The sequence below is a fragment of the Strongylocentrotus purpuratus genome, unplaced genomic scaffold, assembly GCF_000002235.5.
Source record: "Strongylocentrotus purpuratus isolate Spur 01 unplaced genomic scaffold, Spur_5.0 spur5_scaffold_20, whole genome shotgun sequence".
Lineage (NCBI taxonomy): Eukaryota > Metazoa > Echinodermata > Echinoidea > Camarodonta > Strongylocentrotidae > Strongylocentrotus > Strongylocentrotus purpuratus.
The window spans coordinates 10,503,602-10,522,897 of record NW_022145606.1 but is presented as its reverse complement, the minus strand read 5'-3'; the positions used below and the strand labels follow the sequence as shown (position 1 = coordinate 10,522,897).

The 19,296-nt window shown below is 37.0% G+C and overlaps 1 protein-coding gene across 2 annotated transcripts; it reads right to left on the bottom strand.

Annotated features, from left to right (window-relative positions):
- Positions 1 to 2,187: 2,187 nt before the first annotated feature.
- On the bottom strand, positions 2,188 to 11,148 carry LOC105442911 (probable GPI-anchored adhesin-like protein PGA55). 2 transcript variants are annotated; one of them, XM_030992736.1, is made up of 6 exons: positions 11,017 to 11,148; positions 8,958 to 9,260; positions 6,739 to 6,882; positions 3,568 to 4,013; positions 3,294 to 3,345; positions 2,188 to 2,758 (listed from the first exon to the last, which is right to left on the bottom strand). In XM_030992736.1, exons 1-6 carry the CDS (start codon positions 11,069 to 11,071, stop codon positions 2,460 to 2,462), a joined length of 1,299 nt encoding a protein of 432 aa, XP_030848596.1. In that variant the 5' UTR covers positions 11,072 to 11,148; the 3' UTR covers positions 2,188 to 2,459. The 2 variants fall into 2 exon arrangements, with proteins under 2 accessions (XP_030848596.1, XP_030848597.1); XM_030992737.1 differs by lacking the exon at positions 6,739 to 6,882.
- Between the last annotated feature and the right edge of the window lie 8,148 nt (positions 11,149 to 19,296).

The following is a 19,296-nucleotide window of genomic DNA, read 5'->3' as shown; positions in this document are numbered from 1 at the left end:
TCTCATTCTTTCCTGCTCTTTTATCTCCTGTGTATACAACTTCGCTTCCTTTCTGATCTTCTCCCGTCCACTTTCTATCATTGATAAAGCTAGTTTTCTTCCTTTTTCCCTTTTCTTTCACATCCCCCTTCTCTCTCACTCCTCTCTCTCTCTCTCCCTTTACTTTTCTTTGTTCAATCGTATTCCTTTTCCCAGCAGAGTTCTCCTTTGTGGTTCTCTGAACAAGAACATATGGGCCCAAATTCACTTGCGTCATATGACGCGTTTTGACGCGTTTTTACAAACCAGGTTTGTAAAAAAAACGCGTAAAAACGCGTCATATGACGCACATAAACCTAGGTTTGTCTACAAACCTCCTTTGTAAATTCGGGCCATACTGTATAGAGCATGCTTGTAAGCTTTAAAGGGGAATTAACCTCAAACTACATATTGATTTCAGTTTGTAGACCATTAAAAACATTATCTGAAAAATGTAAAGCATCATATAATTGATGAAAGGGAGGACTTAACTTATCTTTAGAATACTTCGTCTTTCGCGGCTCAGAACCTCGCCATTGTGTTTGCGCACGGCCCATTCTGTGACGTATCGCATGGATTCGATCGCTTTTGCGTACGTACGTTTCCATGCTGTAAATTGTAAAATTATCACTACAGAACACATCGTTTTTCCTGTCGTACGTGTACTCTTTGTCCAGAGTGCTACCTATAGCTTGAACGTTTCATTACGATTGTGTTGGTCTGGAAACCGATAAAACGATTTTCCCCTTGGTTTTCGAGGAAAAATTATTCGATTACATCCGTTTCATTACACCATGACGTGTCTTGCATATAACGTGCGCGTCGCACCCTACATCATTTCTCCTTGCGATACGTCACAGCCCGGAAGTTTTAAAGAGAAATCTGAACATGGCAGCTTCCTTGACGACGTTGCATATACAGTGAAGTAGGGTCTTTTTATTGTACACTGTTAGAACGGTGTTTAAAATATCACTGTTTAAAAGAATGTTGTTTAAAAAAGTAAACAACGTTGTTCAAAATCGAAAAATCAGTGCTCGATTGGCTTAAACAACTATCTATTAAAAAGAAGAAGATTTAATTAAACAGAGTTGTTTAAAAAGTCCCGGGGGCGTCGTTGATATTTTCTCGATACGCGATTGCAATTCGCGCACACACATGCGATATGCACAAACTACGTACATAATACATGCATGCAAGCATGCAGTGCTAGTGTGCAGTGCAGTGCAGAGGAAAATGGCGGAACACGGGGCAAGGCGACGACTTGGTTCTCCTCGGCTTCGTCGATGGGGTTTAGGTGAAGTTTTAGAGACAAATAATAATGTTGTCTGTCACTGCCATGAATATGATGAACAAATGTTGAAGTAAATTGGCAACAAGCTCTGCATGTTACAGTGTATAAATCGTTGTGATTATTGCAGGAGTTGTTCCAGTAGGTCATTTCACAAATTCAAACAACCAGATAATAACCATTAAACAGTTCTGTTTAAAATTTAAGAAACTCCTTTTAAACAACCCAGTTGTGCAGTAATACTGAATAAACAACAGTTGCTTAGTAATTTAAACATTATTGTTTAAAATTTAAGCAACTTGCTTTAAACAACCGAGTTGTGCAATTTTATTACTAAACAACTGTTGTTTAAAAGGTTTCCTAATTTTTAAACAAATAAGTGTTCAAAATGTAAACAACCTTAATTTGTTTAATTTTTAAACAACAGTTGAGCGATTCACCGGTTAACTCGGGGTTGTTTAAAGTTTTAAACAACTTGTTTAATTTTTTTCTAACAGTGTACTTACAAGACAATATTATTTGGCCTACAGCAATGCTTTTTATATCAAATGAAACGTTGTTTTGCTATATAATATGTCATGATACTGCCTCATAGCCGAGAGGTTAATTTTCCTTTGAGAATGCGAATTTCTACATCAACTTGTGATTGAGATAATCTACTCCCCTGAAAGCAAGGTATAAAATGCAAAATAATATTCTACTTCACATGTTATGAAGTCTGATCAAGAACACAAATATATACGAAGAAAACGAAAGAATTGTGAAATTTGATGTACTAAAGGCATGGAGAGTTTTCCGCAAATGATATCATCAAATTGAATATCGCCCTCTAGTAACTGGTCATTTCAAAAAGCTTTAACTTCCTTATTCCTAGCCCGATTTTGTTCAAATATTTACTGATTTTATTCAAATATCTTAAAATTTACAATAAAAGTAACTTAGTGTGAAGGTTTTGGTTCCCCTGCTCTGTGATTACTCGACCCCGTTACGCAAAGGTTCGTATCAATTGCAAAATGAAAATGGCCAATCACGATCATCGTTGCATGCACAAGCTGTTTAAAAGGATGATCACTTACCAATCAGAATCGTTATTTTAAATTAACAAAATTCATCGCAAACCCTTGTGTTAAGGACTTATGTTGACCTTCCAAAATCAAGCTAGTTCATAATAAGTGCACCCATCAGACTGAACGAAGTATCTAGAACCTACACTCTGTTTGCTCTCATCATTCAGCTCGCAAACACCACCTTTGTAATTGAATGACTTGCATCCTGCGATGCCATTGCACATCATGCTGCACCGTATCAGGCTCACCATTTGCACGGTCTCCATCACGTGATCAGTGAGACAGTAGCCAATCAGATTGCGTCCCTCGTTGTCCTTGACTCGGCTGAAGACGCTTGATTTCAAATGGTGTTTGCTCGGTTGACATGCTCGGGTAACGCCCGTTACTGCATTCGAGGAATCGTCGATAAATAAAATGGTGATGAGGAATAAGAAAATTATATACTAATACATCACATTATAATATAGATCCTCTAAAAAGGAAATACCATCCAGAATATTAAATTTCAATCACTCTGTATATATATTACTGTGATGATGATAATAAAAATAATAGTATGATCATGATGACTCTTCTCAAAACGGAACTTGTTTACAAAAATATTGTAAATATTAGAGCAATTTTCCCAATTTGTTGTCGACTAAAAGTTTCATAATTTCTTTTTATTCTGAAGAAAATCATTTCATTATCCAATATGAAACAATATGAAAGGGATTGAAACATATAAATATAAACATTTCTTAATACAGAAAACAGACCCCCTTTGCAAAGCAATATCATCAATGACCTCGTATCTCTCAAACATGCTATGATTGTTCTGAGATATCCTCGGGCAATAGTCGGTGGTTGTTTCTTTACGTTTTTTGTATAACTTTGCCTAGAAATTAGATAAATGATATAAAATAATAAAATAAAATCACCTCCAGTAGAAGTTTCATGGGATGGTTCATCAGCGACGGTAGTAGCGAATTCCTGAATAAATGATACAAATTAAATCAAAACGCTGCCGCTATTAAAAACACAATTTTGCACAACAAAGTGAAACAATTTTAAAACACTTTTTGGCCTTTCATTTGAAACCTGTGTTATTGGCACGAATTCAGAGAAGTGAAACAACGTTAAGGAAAATTGCAGGTTCGATGTGGATGCATGTTATTACTATTAGCGGTTACATTTGACAGGGGCTTAACTTACCTGATTGGTATCTGTGGCCGGAGTCTGAGGGGTCGAAACATGGTTGGTATCTGTGGCCGGAGTCGGAGGGGTCGAAACATGGTTAGTAGTTTGTGCTTCGGTCTGAGTGGTCGATACTTGGCTGGTAGTTTGTGCAGGTGTCTGAGTGTTCGAGACTATGCTGGTAGTTTGTGCAGCATTCTGAGTGGTCGATACTTGGGCGGTAGTTTGTGCTGGATTCTGAGTGGTCGATACTTGGCTGGTAGTTTGTGCAGGATTCTGAGTGGTCGAGACTATGCTGGTAGTTTGTGCAGCATTCTGAGTGGTCGAGACTATGCTGGTAGTTTGTGCTGGATTCTGAATGGTCGATACTTGGCTGGTAGTTTGTGCAGGTGTCTGAGTGGTCGGTACTTGGGCGGTAGTCTGTGCAGGAGTCTGAGTTGTCAGGTTTTGAGTCAAAGGCTCAACTGTATTGAAAAAATTGACTGACGTTATTGCTTGTAAATCGAATATAAAAAATATGAATATTGAATGATTTTAGGAACACAGTGAAAGTGCGTGTATCTACTGCGTGCATCCAATATTAAATTTATATCCAGCTTTTGAAAACCTTGTATTCTACGCGCATGAATAAAGCCCAATCAATAGTTTGTGTTATATACAACAGATGAAGATTCTAGGTCTCTGATTGGTCAAAACTGCAGACATGAAAGTCGCTTCTGACTGCTGAGCAGTATAATGAAAAATATTAACTGACCATATTTCGACTCGCGCGTATAATTCAAGGACGCAATGGATACGCGTGAAGCTTTTGGAAAAAAACCACTCAACGACCACTTTACATTCTATCGTTCTGTTAACAGGCTGCATGAGACGTGTACTAACCGAACACGGTTCCGCCAATCACTCGTAGCTACCCATATTCACGTGTTCAGAATGGAATTTATAGTTCAAACCAAATTTCATTCACATTAAATCATCTACACATTACTGTTTAGTATGCACAGGAGCAAATATGGATAGATGTACATAATGGTAATCACAAATGTACAAAACTATAGTTTTATACCTCCGTTTAATACCAAGTAGCCGGAGGCATTATGTTTTCGCGTTATCTCAAGAACTGATTGATGGATTCCTGCCAAACTTAGGTCATGTATGGATCTTAGGTTGCGTTTATCTAGCAAATTTTGGCTAGAATCAGGTTTCTCAAACGTCTTTCAGGCAAATTTAGAAGTTGATAAACGCAAAGCCTTTTTCAAACGTCTTTAGATATGGGCATATCTAAAGACGCAAAAAGGTGCGTTTTGAATGTGACATACATGTACAGCCAGAATCACGTTTCTGAGAGATCGATAAACGCAAAGCTGTTTTGAACCTCACATACAAATAGGACCCCCCCCCCTCCCCCCCCCCCCCCCAGGTGTTGTGTACAAGCATGTGTGTGAAGATGACCTCCGAGAAACTGTCTGCTTCCCGGGTCAAAACAGCTGGGCAGACACAAGGCCTTTATTTTGAATCGTGAAGGGACGATAAACGCGACATCCCGCAAATCACGATCGTATAGTGGGGTTCGATAGAGGGGTTTGATAGTGGGGTACGATATGTACATATTTAGTGGCAAGCCTTGATAAACGCGCCCATACAAAGTCAATGAATTGATTACATTTTGGGGTCACGAGGTCAAAGGTCACGGCGCTCATTATGTATGCAAAAATTGCTCGTGATCACATCATTAGAACCGATGGCCGAAGTACCATCAAACTCGAGACATGTACAGTTGTATGTATTTTGCAAAGCCAATGAACTGATCAGAGTTTAGGGTCATGAGGTCAAAGATAAACGGATCTTACATGTTTATGCAAAATAGCTTGTAATCACGATATTCTGAGAACCTGCTAATGGATTACAATTAAACTTGAATTTGAAAAATTGCTTCTGTTGTGGTTTGTGAAATCACTCTATGGCGGAGGCATCATCTAGTTTTGTAATGGCTTTTATGCAAAAGCAAGTAGACAACGAAAAGATAGTATTGAGGAATATGACGACAAAATGAAGAAATAGAAGCCAAAGCGGCAGCAGAATGATTAATTATTTTGTTTAAAGCTTATCTGCCATAGTTTACAGGAGGGATTAGAGCGCTCTGCAAGGTCACTGGACAGGTGGTTATCTCATCAACTCAGCTCTCAGTTAACATAAGAAAAAGAGGATCATGGGGGACCAATGGTCACCGATTAGGCTTTGGTTGTTATATAGAGGGCGCAAGTAGCTACAAGTAGTGCAGTGGGCCTTTAAAGAAAAGAAGTTTGAGAAGGAAAAGGGAAAAACATGAACTGACTAATATAGTATTAATGACTGCTTTGAGAGAAATAGTTGTTTTATTACGCTCAAGGGAAGGTTAGAATTGTGCTATTCCCCGAGGCTTGCCGAGGGGAATAGCCCAATTGTAACCTTCCCGAGAGCGTATGAAAACAACTATTTCTCGAATATTAAAGCAGTCATTAATACTTTTATATGCCGAAAAAAAATAGACTAAAAAATAAAAAATAAAAAATAATTTACATTTTTGTCGAAGACGGGATTCGAACTCTTGCGTACAACAAGAGGTGTATCGAAAACCAACGCTTAGACCACTCGGCTATCGCGCGCCGTTAACATGCTTGGCAGTTTTCTCCAATATATACATTAAAATGGATTGAAAACGGCTCCGCGTGAGGGATGCTTCGCAAAAGCTCCATGAAACGAACCCTTCTTTTACTTTTGCAATGCATATTGGCACGAACTTAGATCAAGATCTATCGGCAGATGTTGTTTTTTTGTTTTTGAGAGTTTATTTTCGTCTTCATGTCAACAATGCAAGATAAAATTGTCGGTAAGATCGATCGAGATTCAATTGTATTGAAATTGCCGACCAATTTTTCGCACACGTATGGTATCCTCCATCGCTCAAACCATTTTTTAACATGTAAACCTATGGGGTAACCATGGAGACTGACCTATTTTTTTAATAACCATGGTTATTAAAAATATTGAAATGTTTTAAGCATGGTAACCGGGAACTTTACAGGAACAGTTGAAGTTTATGAATGCAATTCGACCAATCAGATGGCTGGATTTCTTAAGTGAGGTATATAAACACTTCTATGTCTTCCTGTTCTGTATAACATTTGTCATATTATCAAATATAATTACCTTCGCATAGGCAGAATGCTGCTGCTTGCGAAGGTTCACAATAACAATCTCTCAAGCTATTATAAGGTCGGTAGTAGTAAGCACAGTCATTGACGCGACCTCCGGAACCTGCGCTCGTTGGTTGTCCACCCTCACTCCACAAGTCTGTAGGAACAAACACTATTATGTATTCTTGTTCTGTATAACATATATCAAATTATGAAATAAAATCACCTTCGCATAGAAACAAGAATTGGACATAAGTCATCGGTGTAATTTGCATTGTGGGACGCATGACGGTTATCCATACACTGTTACATTGTGAGCAGCAGATGGCAGTATACGTAAATCTGAAATAGAATCACTACAGAATACCCGGCCTTTGAAGAAATACCCAACCATAATAGCCAATTAGTCTAAAAGAAAGCGAAACAATTGGATAGTGAAAGTTTGAAAGGAATCGCACAACTTTTAAGAATGTTGCGAATTTTCTAAAAACGTGCAATTACTATTCGTACGGGAATTCAAATCGATGAAGTCATTGGGATCAGTATAGTGGCGGACATCGTATTCTCATTTGCTTCAACACACAAGGTGATTGAAATTTAATATTCTGGATGGTATTTCCTTTTTAGAGGATCTATATTATAATGTGATGTATTAGTATATTTTGAGTATTGTCCCTAAGGAGGGGAACTTATAATGCTATTACACAACAAACGGGAGAGTTGTGAATACATCACAATCCACAGTCCAAATTTCCATACTAAAATTCGGATAAAAATAGGGAATTTGCATTTTTACCATACTATTTGGTCAGATTTATTTCAAGCTTTCTCTATTCTGGTTCTCCTTTTTATGCTTTATTTCACATGAACTCATTGAAAAGGTTAGATCGTCATTAAAACGTTACGAAGAAATGAAGGAATCGTTTAAAAGGGTAGTCTCAATTATATTTTTGATTTTACAATACAATTTTGCTACAAGATGTTCCGGTTATGAAATTATTTAATTTCTTCTAATTTTGAAAAGTGAAGACAAGACGCACCGAGTTTAAAATCAAAACAACCATGAAATAATTAAACATGATTACAAATAGAAGGCAACAAATTAAACGAAAACCGGGCATGGTGGCTCAGTCGTTAGAGCGCCCGTCTCATGAACGGGAGGTCGTGGGTTCGAACCCCGGCCGAGTCATACCAAAGACTTATAACAATGGGACCTTCTGCATTCTAGCTAGGTGCTCAGCATATTAGAAGGGTAGTAATAACATATTATGTTATGCAGGGCCCGCTGGAAGATCAGTTTCATAACTGAAGTGGCTACCCTGGGTAAATAAAAGTTATTATTATTATTATTATTATATAAAAGAAAGATGTATTTGTTATATAAGAAGATTATGATAGCGTGGCTGTTTTCTATGCTTACATTTTTTTTAAGGCCAAAAAAAAATTCATTTGGTTGTCCTCGACCGCCCGCTCGTCATTTTCGGGCCGCTCGTATTTTTTTTTTATTTTTTTTTAAGTTTAATTTTTTTTGGGGGGAGCAATCTTAAATGCCATACATACCATTTTATGCATTTGCAAGGATCAAAATGCGTCCCGTTGCCAGTTTTGTCTTTTCAGTACGCAATTAGGTATTTATTACACTTGCCATTTTCACTTTGCTATGTCAAAATGTCGTTCATTCAAATCAGGTAGTGAGCATTCTTAAACTTATTTTAAAACCCATCTGTACTAGTTTACAGTAGGGATTAAACCATCCTGCAAGGTTACTGGACAGGTGGTTATCTCATCAAATCAGCGCTCAGTTAATATAAGATAAAGAGGATAATGGGGGACCAATGGTCACCGATTAGGCATTGTTTGCTACATAGAGGGCGCAAGTAGCTATAAGTAGTACAATGGAGATTTAAAAGGTGCTGTATATCAAAGCCTAAAATACTTTCTGTAATGGTTTTGATATTCATTGTACATTAAACTAGTCTTTTACCATATTAAAGTGTTTTATAGACTTTGTTTCTTTAAATGCTTGACAATCCAAATGATTTTTTTTTTTAATGGAACAAAAATTACTTTTAAAATTTTTTAAAAAATGGGGGGAAAAAAAATTCAAACTCAAAAAAAGACACACAAAAAATGAAGTTAAAAAGAAAAAAAAATCCGCCCGCCCGCCCCTACTCCAGAATAGCAATCGAGGACAACCAAACAATTTTTGTTTGGGCTAATGGGTGAACTTACCACTGTCGAGAGCTAGTTGCGTACCGTCTTCACATTCGAAGGTTCCCTCTACGGCCTGGTCCGTACAACCGATCCATAAGTAATAATCGGAGCCATGTGTGCGCTCCATATGTTCCCGTACGTACAATGAATTACCTACTTCTACCATCTCATCTTTGCTGTTGAAAACTACAAGTTTTCCTCCAGTAGAGTTGCATGATGATGAAGCCTCTGGGTATTTCATCACGTCTTGCATGGATGAACTGACAGTAAACTTGTAACATCCGGGTCCTACGCTGTCCCATCCAGTGGGGCACGCCCCATCTTTACGACAGAAAATAAATAATGATAACATTATAAACCTTCTCCATGTGCTCTGTCATTCAATATTAGAAATGCTTCTCGATTCACTTATTTTAGAACAGGAAAAAGAAGGTCTAACCCAATCTGGTAACTATCACAATGTCTTTGAATACGTATCATGGTCTGGTGGATACGTCATAGGACTGTGGGTCACGTGGTTCGTGTCCTGCAGTAGTACTAATGTATTTTGGCAAGTCATTAAACTACATTTTAAAGGTATTATCTCCCATTTGCAGGCCAAAAAATGAAAAGCTTAAATTCCAACAGCATTTGAAAGATAATACTAATTTAGAACTTCCCTAACAAATAGGGGGCTTGAAAATGTCTTTAAGTGGGAAAATAACGACTATTAGTTGTCAAATCGACTTAGGAGCTATAGAGCCAATAAGTAAAAGTCTGATTTTCAGACCATTGTACTGAATGGTCGTACGTTTTATGCTGCGCAAAGATTCAATCTTTTAATTTTGGCCATTACAAGAAGTGGGTTATTGATGTAGACAGATGCTCATGTACCCTCTACAGCTCATTTTATGTATGTTATTACCAAAGAAGAAAAAAGCCAGTCACTCACTCAATAGTGTCTGACAGTGAAGTCTAGCTGTTAACGGGTTTCCTTGCATAATTTGAATATTAGGAAACTGCTAACGTTTAAATTTCACAGATAGGACATACATGACATTTTCATAATTCCTGCAAAGTTCTACATAATTTGAGGTTGGCTGCAAAAGGGAAATAGTACCTTTAACACTCCACCCAGATGAAGGAGAAAGAACATAGGAATACATTTTCTTAAATACTGGGGGCGTAGGGGGCGTGGGGCGTGGGGCGTGGGGCGTTGGGCATGGGGGCTTGGGGGCTTAGGGCGTGGGGCGTGGGGGTTCTTATCATGGTAGGTTGGATATAAGCCGTGGTCAGGGTAAAATTGCGAGGCCCGCACTAAGTACAGTATTAATAGAATAGGCTATTCATTAACAAATGACACTGAACAAGACTTAGCATTTAAAATGGTGCACATCAGAAATACGGTCCTAGGACACCACTCCCTGGACAACCACCACCGGATAACCATCCCAAGTAGGACAACTACCTCCTAGGGCAACCACCCTCTAGGACGACTACCCCCTGAGACAACTAACCCTTGGATAACTACCCTCCCAAACAACTACCCCGGACAACTTCTCCCCGGACAACAATCCCCTAGGACAACTAACCCCCGGACAAATACCATCCGGACAATTACCCCCTATGACAACCATCCTCTAGGACAACTACCTCCCGGTCAACTATCCTAGAGGATATTTGTCAGGGGTGTTGTCCGGGGGTTGTTGTCCGGGGTAGTTGTCCGGGGGATAGTTGCTCAGGGTAGTTGTCTGGGGGAAGTTGTCTGAGGGTAGTTGTCCTAGGGGGTAGTTGTCCTAGGGGTAATTGACTGGGGTGGTTATCCAGGAGTCGATGTCCAGGGGGCAGGTGTCCGGATACGTAGAAATACGTATCAATCAGCATGGAGAGAGAGACATTGACAGACAGAAAGAAAGAAAGAGAGGGAAGGGGTTTAGAAAAAGAAGAAGGAGTGGAATTGGGAGAGGTGGACAATATTTAGCAAGATAAATAGAAAGAGAGAGTGAGAGAGAGAGAGAGGTGGAGGGGTGATAGATTAGTTGGTCGGAAAGGGAGAGAGACAGAAACAGGAGGATGGGGGATACGATTATAAACTTACCGGTAGGTTGCATGGCGCTGGCCAAAGAAACGAGTATCATGATAATAGCTAGCATTGTTGGATGGCGTGATGATAAACACCCGATTGTAAGCAAGAAGCGAGAGACAATCGTCACACAACCACCATTCCACGAGTCCCGATGAAAAATGATCTTGAAACGATGAAAGGTCAGTTGAAAGAACCACAGGTCACGTGATCAGGTCAATGAGACAAAAAAGGATTCAACGCTTCTGGCCACGCCCCACCTTGTCTATAAAATGACCACTGATCGCTGGTGCATAATATGCGCCGCTTGTCTGACCCTATTGTCTGCATTCAATTAATTAGTGTTAATTGTTGATGTTTAGTGAGGATGAGAAAGGAAGTGGCGAGGTTACTGGCTCGCCCTTGAAGAGTGTTTATATTTTGATTAATTAAAATTTATCATAACCATACATTAATTCTGTTCCGCTTGTCATTTCTGTAATTAAATCCGTGTATAATGAGAATTTTTGTTGAATATTGAGCCGTAACAATAAATTGTTGACTGATTGTGGATATGGACCTGACTTTACCGTGTTTCATCTATTACTAATTTGGTTTCAATATCATGATTATATACCGAAGGACGCCTGAACAATTATTGCCTAGTATCTTTAAGATATGAATGAAAATAAGATAATTATAATTAAATCCACCACCTTGTATGTATTAATTTTGTAAAGTGCTATTATTAACTCAATGACTGACTTCACACTCCATATAATTTAATTGAATTGGCTTTATCAAAGGAAGGGGTCATTCGATCGCCTGAATTGATTTTGATTAATTAAAGTGTACCAATAACATATAACAGTAGTAATAATACTTCGACTAATGATAATAATAAACGAACAAATAATGATGATAAGGATGATAATGATAATATTAATTGTAATTTGTTTAATAATAAAACATATCAATGTGTGTACAGCTTCATTGTTTAAAATCAATACCGAAAAACCCAAGTTCAGCCAGCTTTTGATGGACAAACGAATAAGGAGTATGAATACATTAAAGAAGTAAAAAAAAAAACTGCACACTCTGAACTCAGGTCGGACAGAGTTTCGTGCAGGCCCTATTTTGTTATAATTTTAATTATATTTTGCTCAAGCTTTCACCATCCATTTCTTTAAAAGAAAATCTGCTTCTATAAAGATGCGCCTGTCACAAATATCTATCGCAATAAAACTGTTCGTAATTACGCTTTGCACATGCGCGAGGATCACGTCAAATATTTCCGGGTCAGGTCATTTCCCCCACAAAATTGCCGAATTCGGGCTTACGAGCTTTTGTGTGTACAGTTTCTGCAATGCCTACGATCTTTCCGAAAACCCGACCCATACTTTTGCTTCTTTAATGTTTAGGTCAGGCATCGCTGCTAGCAAATTGAAACATATTGTTGATAGGTAAATTTAACATTATGGTCTGATGAAATAGCAATTAATATCAAACTAACGTGTTTCAAAATATATGTACAGCTCTTAGAAACGTTACATATTAAGTGCTATACAGATATAATTATTATTACATTTGCAATGAGATGCTACTAGGAAAGATAAGAGGGGAGCCTTTTGTCAGCTGTCTCCAACATTAATTTTATTTGTACACACTTTGATTTTTGTTCTTATTCCCCTTTTTATTCTATTCTTCTTCTCTGAACCATTTCCCCTTTTATTCTTTTCTGCTCCCTCACTTTTTGTGTACACACACCTTTTTTTCTGATCTTCTTCTTTCATTCACTCTCTTCTATTTCTTTCTTTCATTATTTGTGTCTTTTCCTCTTTACCTTTTCCTCTTTATCTCCCCCCCCCCCTTCTCTCTCTCTCTCTCTCTCTCTCTTTCTCTCCCTCTATTCACCCGCCCCCTTCATTGATCTCTGCTCTCTATCTTGTTCTGTCTTTTCTCTTTTTCTCTTTACTTTTCCTTGTTCACTAGTATTCCTTTCCCCTGCAAAATTCGTATTTGCGCCTCTATTAATACCAAGAACATATACAATAAGCCCACATGTGTAAGCTTTGAAGAACGAGAAATTTTAATATATTTTATCATTGCACACTCCAAATCCATGCATAGTTATTGTCTTAGTATGATTGATTCTAATATTGTTGGTCTTTTCTCTAAATCTTTTACGAACTTAAGCAGGCTATCTTTTTTCATATAATCTGATGAAAATACAATGATAGAAGCGCAGCACACAAAAACAATCAAGGCAGCCTAAATACAATGGCGACACACAATGCACCATTTAATATACCGATGCTATTTTGAATCAATGAATACAGAGTAATTGAAGGAGAATGAAACACAACAAACACCAGCTGATAATATTTTTCAAAATTGTCAGCATATTAAAACAACTATTGAAATCACTCTTATTTGAATAAATACAAACTAAAACAAACCCTTCAAAATCTGCAGTTTCCCGTCTAGAAATTTTCCGATTTGTTGATGCTGTTTATGCACGTTTCGTACTCAGTCTGACGGATTCTTAAGATAGATTGTTAAATGAACTAATTCACATGCATCTGTTGTTTAACTTTGTTTTCATGTCCTATTGCTCAGTAAAAACAACACTAAAATGTGATCATAATGACGCTGATAACGCTTTATACCAACAATATGTCACAACATATACAAGTATACGATGTTATTACCCAAATGATTTATGTTTGGTAGTGTATTATGAATTAATATGCACTTAACGCAGGTTATGTCAAAATCGGATAATAAATGATACCTGTCGAGTTTATCATTCGGCTCACTGTGATTTTAACGAGTGCAGTGCATATCACTGATGTTGTACGAAACGGAACAATATTGATAAAATAAGCAACAAACCTGACCCAAATGCTGATAGTCGCAAAATTATGGAGCCCGCTGTGTTGTTGTTTTTTGGTATAGCTTTTTCGCCTTTATTCAGATTTTCAAAAATTATACAAAATTATATATAGGAACATCATTGTTCTTACAGTGAAAACATAGTACGCTGTCTCATACATTATATACACAGACATATTTTAAAAAATATCTTCCATAAGTATCCAAACTAATTCAGTACATATTCAATCAAGTGTACAAAGTGTTATACAATTCTGCAATTTGGGAGAAATATTAATGTTATCGGATACATTTCAAAATGGAACAATTTTTACAGCATAAATATATCTTATATGCAAATTAATTAGTTCAAATAAATTAAGCAATCTGAATAAAAATGTTCTAATATAAACAAAAAGCATAATGTAAGGGTGCTGCTTCATAACCCATAATAAACCAATTGTTATATTTACATAAAATGACATGAAGCAATTTTTTAACTCCTATATTTTATTATAATTATATGACGGTCTTGTATCAGTAGAAGTTTGTAACTATACCGTTATTTAAAAAAAAAAAAACATTAAAAAAATCAAGCAAACAACGATAATAGATAGGTGTTAGGATCGATGAAGACATGAGGAAGTGAGCAGGAATTAAAAAATGATTAAAAAAGATACTAAAAAGAATTATTTAAAAAGAATATATATATATATATATATATATACAATCAGCTCCCCTGCTTTAAGGGGTAAAATGTTCCCACTTTTTATAATGTTTTGGCAATTTGTTCTTTAATTTAGCTCTTTCATCTTCAACTTTTGTTGAGTTCTCTACTGCATCACATATTTCATTGCTAGTTGGAAACTTTCCATTTTTAAGATTACTGAAGTGTGCTTTTAATGACATCGCGTTGCTGCCCTCTTGTGCTCTTAAATGTGAGAATCATTACCATATGCTGAGATGCGTGAGATCACAGTATGGACATGATTGGCACAAGCAGACGATGTCCCATGACATCTCACACATTTTCAGTGCCTGTGTTTTCATCTTCTCTTACTTCACTACCGTCAGGCTAAATGCCTCACTCTAAACCCCGTGCATGGTTTTATTTTGATGACAAATGCAGCGATACAAAAATAAAGGAATTGTCGCTTGACAAAATAAGACGCCATTGTATATTCAGCTGCACACACCGCGGTATGTTCGGCGTTTCAAGAAGGAACAAATGCCGTCCTTAATATTATTCCGGGGGGGTTTTAATTTGAAAGTCTGGTTTCGTTGATTGTTAATTAAAGGTAAAGACCAGTTATGGTCATGCGATTGCATTGTGAAAGAAACGTTGTGAAATCGATCAAAAAAGGTTGATCATCTAGCATATAAGTATTGGTGTGTACTGCAAGGTTCTGGAATCATCAAAATGATAAGAAATATGGCCTAGTCTTCGTAAAGTTACAAGAACCCGATATGTAGTTGACCTAAAATATGTACGATGGCCATCTGTTAGCTTACTAGTTTCTAGTGATACATTAGTTGACATATTTGTGATTTTCTTTGAATTTCACCTTTAAAAAAATCAAAATACATATTACATGAACCAATATGAATAAAAAATCCAATAAAACCAACTTGATAATGACAATTTCCGTTTGTTAACTGAATTATTCCTGTTTTTTAAATAAACAATTAACTGTTTCTGGATAAATTTGTTTAAAGTAAAAAAAAAAATGTCCAGAAAGGTTCTACGAAATCTCTGATATCTGGATTTCTTTCTTGTAATTTAACATTGTAGGTTTTAAATAACTTGGCAGTCAATGAGGTGGGGTAGACATTGACTTTTAATCCATTAGCCGGTCTGTTACGTAAGAGTCTCATGATTTCAGTTTGTTGTTTCCTGCTAAGTACACTAAGTGACTAAATACACTCAGTGGCTGCCGGGCTCACGATCAATAGGGCAAAAAGAATTTCCATTTTCGGGTTAACTTAATAAAAATTGGAGTGGACTTAACAGATTATTATTATTATCATTATTATTATCATTATTATTATTATTATTATTATTATTATTATTATTATTATTATTATTATTATGAAGCTATATGATTTGTACAATTCTCCTCCACTGGGATCATTGGGCCCCGTTACACACCGGTTCGTATCAATTGCAAAATGAAAATGACCAATCACGATCATCGTTGCATGCACAAGCTGTTTAAAAGGATGAACATTTACCAATCAGAATAGTCGTTTTAGATTAACAAAATTGATCTGATGACCTTAAACAATCAAGCTAGTTCATAATAGGTGCACCCAACAGACTGAACGAAGTATCTAGTATCTACACTCTCTTTCCTTTCATCATTCAACTCGCAAACGCCACCTATGTAATTGAATGACTTGCATCCTTCGATGCCATTGCACATCATGGTGCACCGTATCAGGCTCACCATTTGCACGGTCTCCATCACGTGATCAGTGAGACAGTAGCCAATCAGATTGCGTCCCCCGTTGCTCTTGGCCAGAGAGAAGACTCTTGATTTGGTTGATACTTGATTGACAGCTTGTGCTTTAGTCTTAGTTGGCGGGTCTTGGGCATTAGTCTGTTGAGGAGTCTGAGTTGTCGGGTCTTGGGTGGTAGTCTGTTGAGGAGTCTGAGTTGTCGGGTCTTGGGCCGTAGTCTGTTGAGGAGTCTGTGTTGTCGGGTCTTGGGTGGTAGTCTGTTGAGGAGTCTGAGTTGTCGGGCCTTGGGTGGTAGTCTGTTGAGGAGTCTGTGTTGTCGGGTCTTTGGCGGTAGTCTGTAGAGGAGTCGCAGTGGTCGGGTCGGCGGTACCCTCAACTGTATTGGGAAAATTGAACTAAAGTTATTGCTTGTAAATCGAATAAAGCTGTAAAGAAATATAGAAATTGACTGCTCTGAGGGATAAGGTCAGAACTATTGCCCAAATTAATGTAGAAACTGCAAATGCCCTAAATTTAGTCTACAATCTTGAGATCACCGAGTAGCTATAGCTTTTACCGTGACCTGAAAATTTAGCTTAAAAAATAGATTATTTTGACAATATAGGCGGTGTCATACACAACTTTCCCGATCCATGTTAAAAGACTGAGAAATACAATTAGGTTTTTTTCATTACTTAAACCGTTGCTGAATTAATTATTTTCCAATAGCTTGTAGCTGATTGCTTTTTAGATTTCTTAATTCACTTTTCTAGGAGGCGCGATAGCTTAGTTGGTAGAGCAGTGGTATCGTAATCCGGTGACCCGGATTCGAAACCAAGACGATGCGCTAGTGCCCTTTGGTAAGGCATTGATCATCATTACCAGGTCCCTAAAGCTGTTGCCCGTTTGGTTGCTTACTTACAAGCATTTATGCTTTCTTAGCAGTCAGGTAAAATAACCATCACATCACTGTGGATTTTTATATCAAATCTGTTTTGAGCTGAACAAATAGCTTTATTATGCATTCTTTTAACTTTCGTATATTCCTTTTCAAATTTGTATATCTTCCTAAGATGTTTCAGATGAAAATACTGATCCCTTAACCGAGCACAATATGCATCAAACCATGTTTTTTCCATTTCGACCAGATTTACAAGGTTTCCACTCAGATAATTCATGATTTCCATAGTTTTTTACCATTCCGCTTTTTGAGACCGCTGTAAAGTAAATATTTTTTGAAAAACAAGCTACATTATCAATTGATTCCTGATCAACCGGAATTTCGTGACCCTCGATCGACAGCCTAATTTTTATTTCTAACTAGACTTTCATCGATGTTATCAATAAAATCTTTAGCAGAATTTATATTCCATTTAATTTCGTTGTTGATCCCGAATCTTTTGTCACTCTTACGTAATTCATATCTGCTTTCAATATTCAATGTTAATACAATTAAAATCAAAAGTGGTTGCCATAACCTTGAAATTTCCCCCCAAACGCATGGATAAGAAGTTGTTAAATGTTTGTCACCGAAACGGCAGCCATTTTATATGTACATGGTCAAGGTAAACACTTTTACTTTTGACAGTTGTATAGTTAAATTTGCCATGTCAGAAAACATATTATTAGACCCTAAAATCATTAGAATTGGACAATGTTAACTGTGTTGGTGAATTTGACCACCAGTCTAAAGTGCATTGACCTTTTTTTTACCATAGCGTCCTCGTTTAAGGTCGGAGGTATAACAAATATACATTGTTGGAATCCTCATGACCAGACAAGTAATTTGATATGCATATCGACACGATTGGAATATATTTGAATTTCTAACCCTGTTTGACCTTTGTTGACCCATCACGAAAATGCCTGGGATTTTCAAGGGGGCAGCCCAAGTCAAAATTGTTCGGTATTCATCAGGGAGCACAAAAACACTTTCAAACCTTTGTTCCCAGAGATTGGACACGGGACCTACAGGCTGGCCTCCTACTACAAGACATTAATCTACATTTGCCCCACTCAACCAGGCAGAGGAGGTAAATGTGTGCCTGGTAGGATTATTCCTTGAAATGCACGGCTGCCGGAGCTGATCTTTGGAGGCGCACAGAGATGTTATTTTATAACGTATTATGCGCTATACAAGAATTGAATATCATTATTAATATAAAGGGATCGATATACCTTCAATCGATCCGTTTTCAGGTTGCATGTGCCATGTACAAACCAAACACGGTTTTGCCAATCACCTGTACATCCCTCTATTCACATGTTAAGAACGGATTATAAGGTTCAAAACCAAAGTTAATTTACATAAACTCGTCTACACATCACTGTTTAGTATGCAAAGAATAATATATGGACAAAAGCTAAATAATGGTATCACAAATGTAGGAAACTATTACAAATCTTTGTTTTATTGATCGTATGCAAGAGCAGTAGACGATGTAAAAGTTTTATGAAATGATTACTAAGGAACAGGACAATATGATAAAGGAAAACAACTATAGCGGCAGGAGAATGATACAGTAAGCCTACTTCTTTTAAAGATCATCTGTATATTCCCCAGGACAATGCTGTCGGAGCTGTTGTCTGTTTGATTATTTTGTTTTTAATGATATGTACCCGCTGTCTATTTTAAAATTGTAGTACTTCGTTATTTTTATGATGCAATCGCAGACACATGCACAGCCCAATTGAGTTAACTTTCTCTTTATAAGTGAACATGCCTTCCTATACTCAATTCTCTCCTCAATTTTTTTCCTTTCTCTCTTCCATTTACTAATAATAATAATAATCTGGTTTTTACTATTTTTCTTTCCTATCAACGTTCTGTTATATAAAATGTAATTTTCATAATAATATCTATAATGTTCTCTCGGTAACTATGTTAATTTATTATAGGCGTTCCCAACTCAAGCTATGCTTTTCGGGTTTTAGCCTCCTTCCGTATCTGAATTATTTACTGTATACTCTATGTTGAAATAATTGTTACATATATCATGTATA

Excerpts from the sequence above, each read along its gene's own strand:
- LOC105442911 (XM_030992736.1), bottom strand. The coding sequence starts at position 11,071 with ATGCTAGCTATTATCATGATACTCGTTTCTTTGGCCAGCGCCATGCAA. Across the intron at positions 3,346-3,567 it reads CGGCCACAGATACCAATCAG|GAATTCGCTACTACCGTCGC; the intron begins GTAAGTTAAGCC and ends TCATTTATTCAG. Across the intron at positions 2,759-3,293 it reads CCATGAAACTTCTACTGGAG|TAACGGGCGTTACCCGAGCA; the intron begins GTGATTTTATTT and ends CCTCGAATGCAG.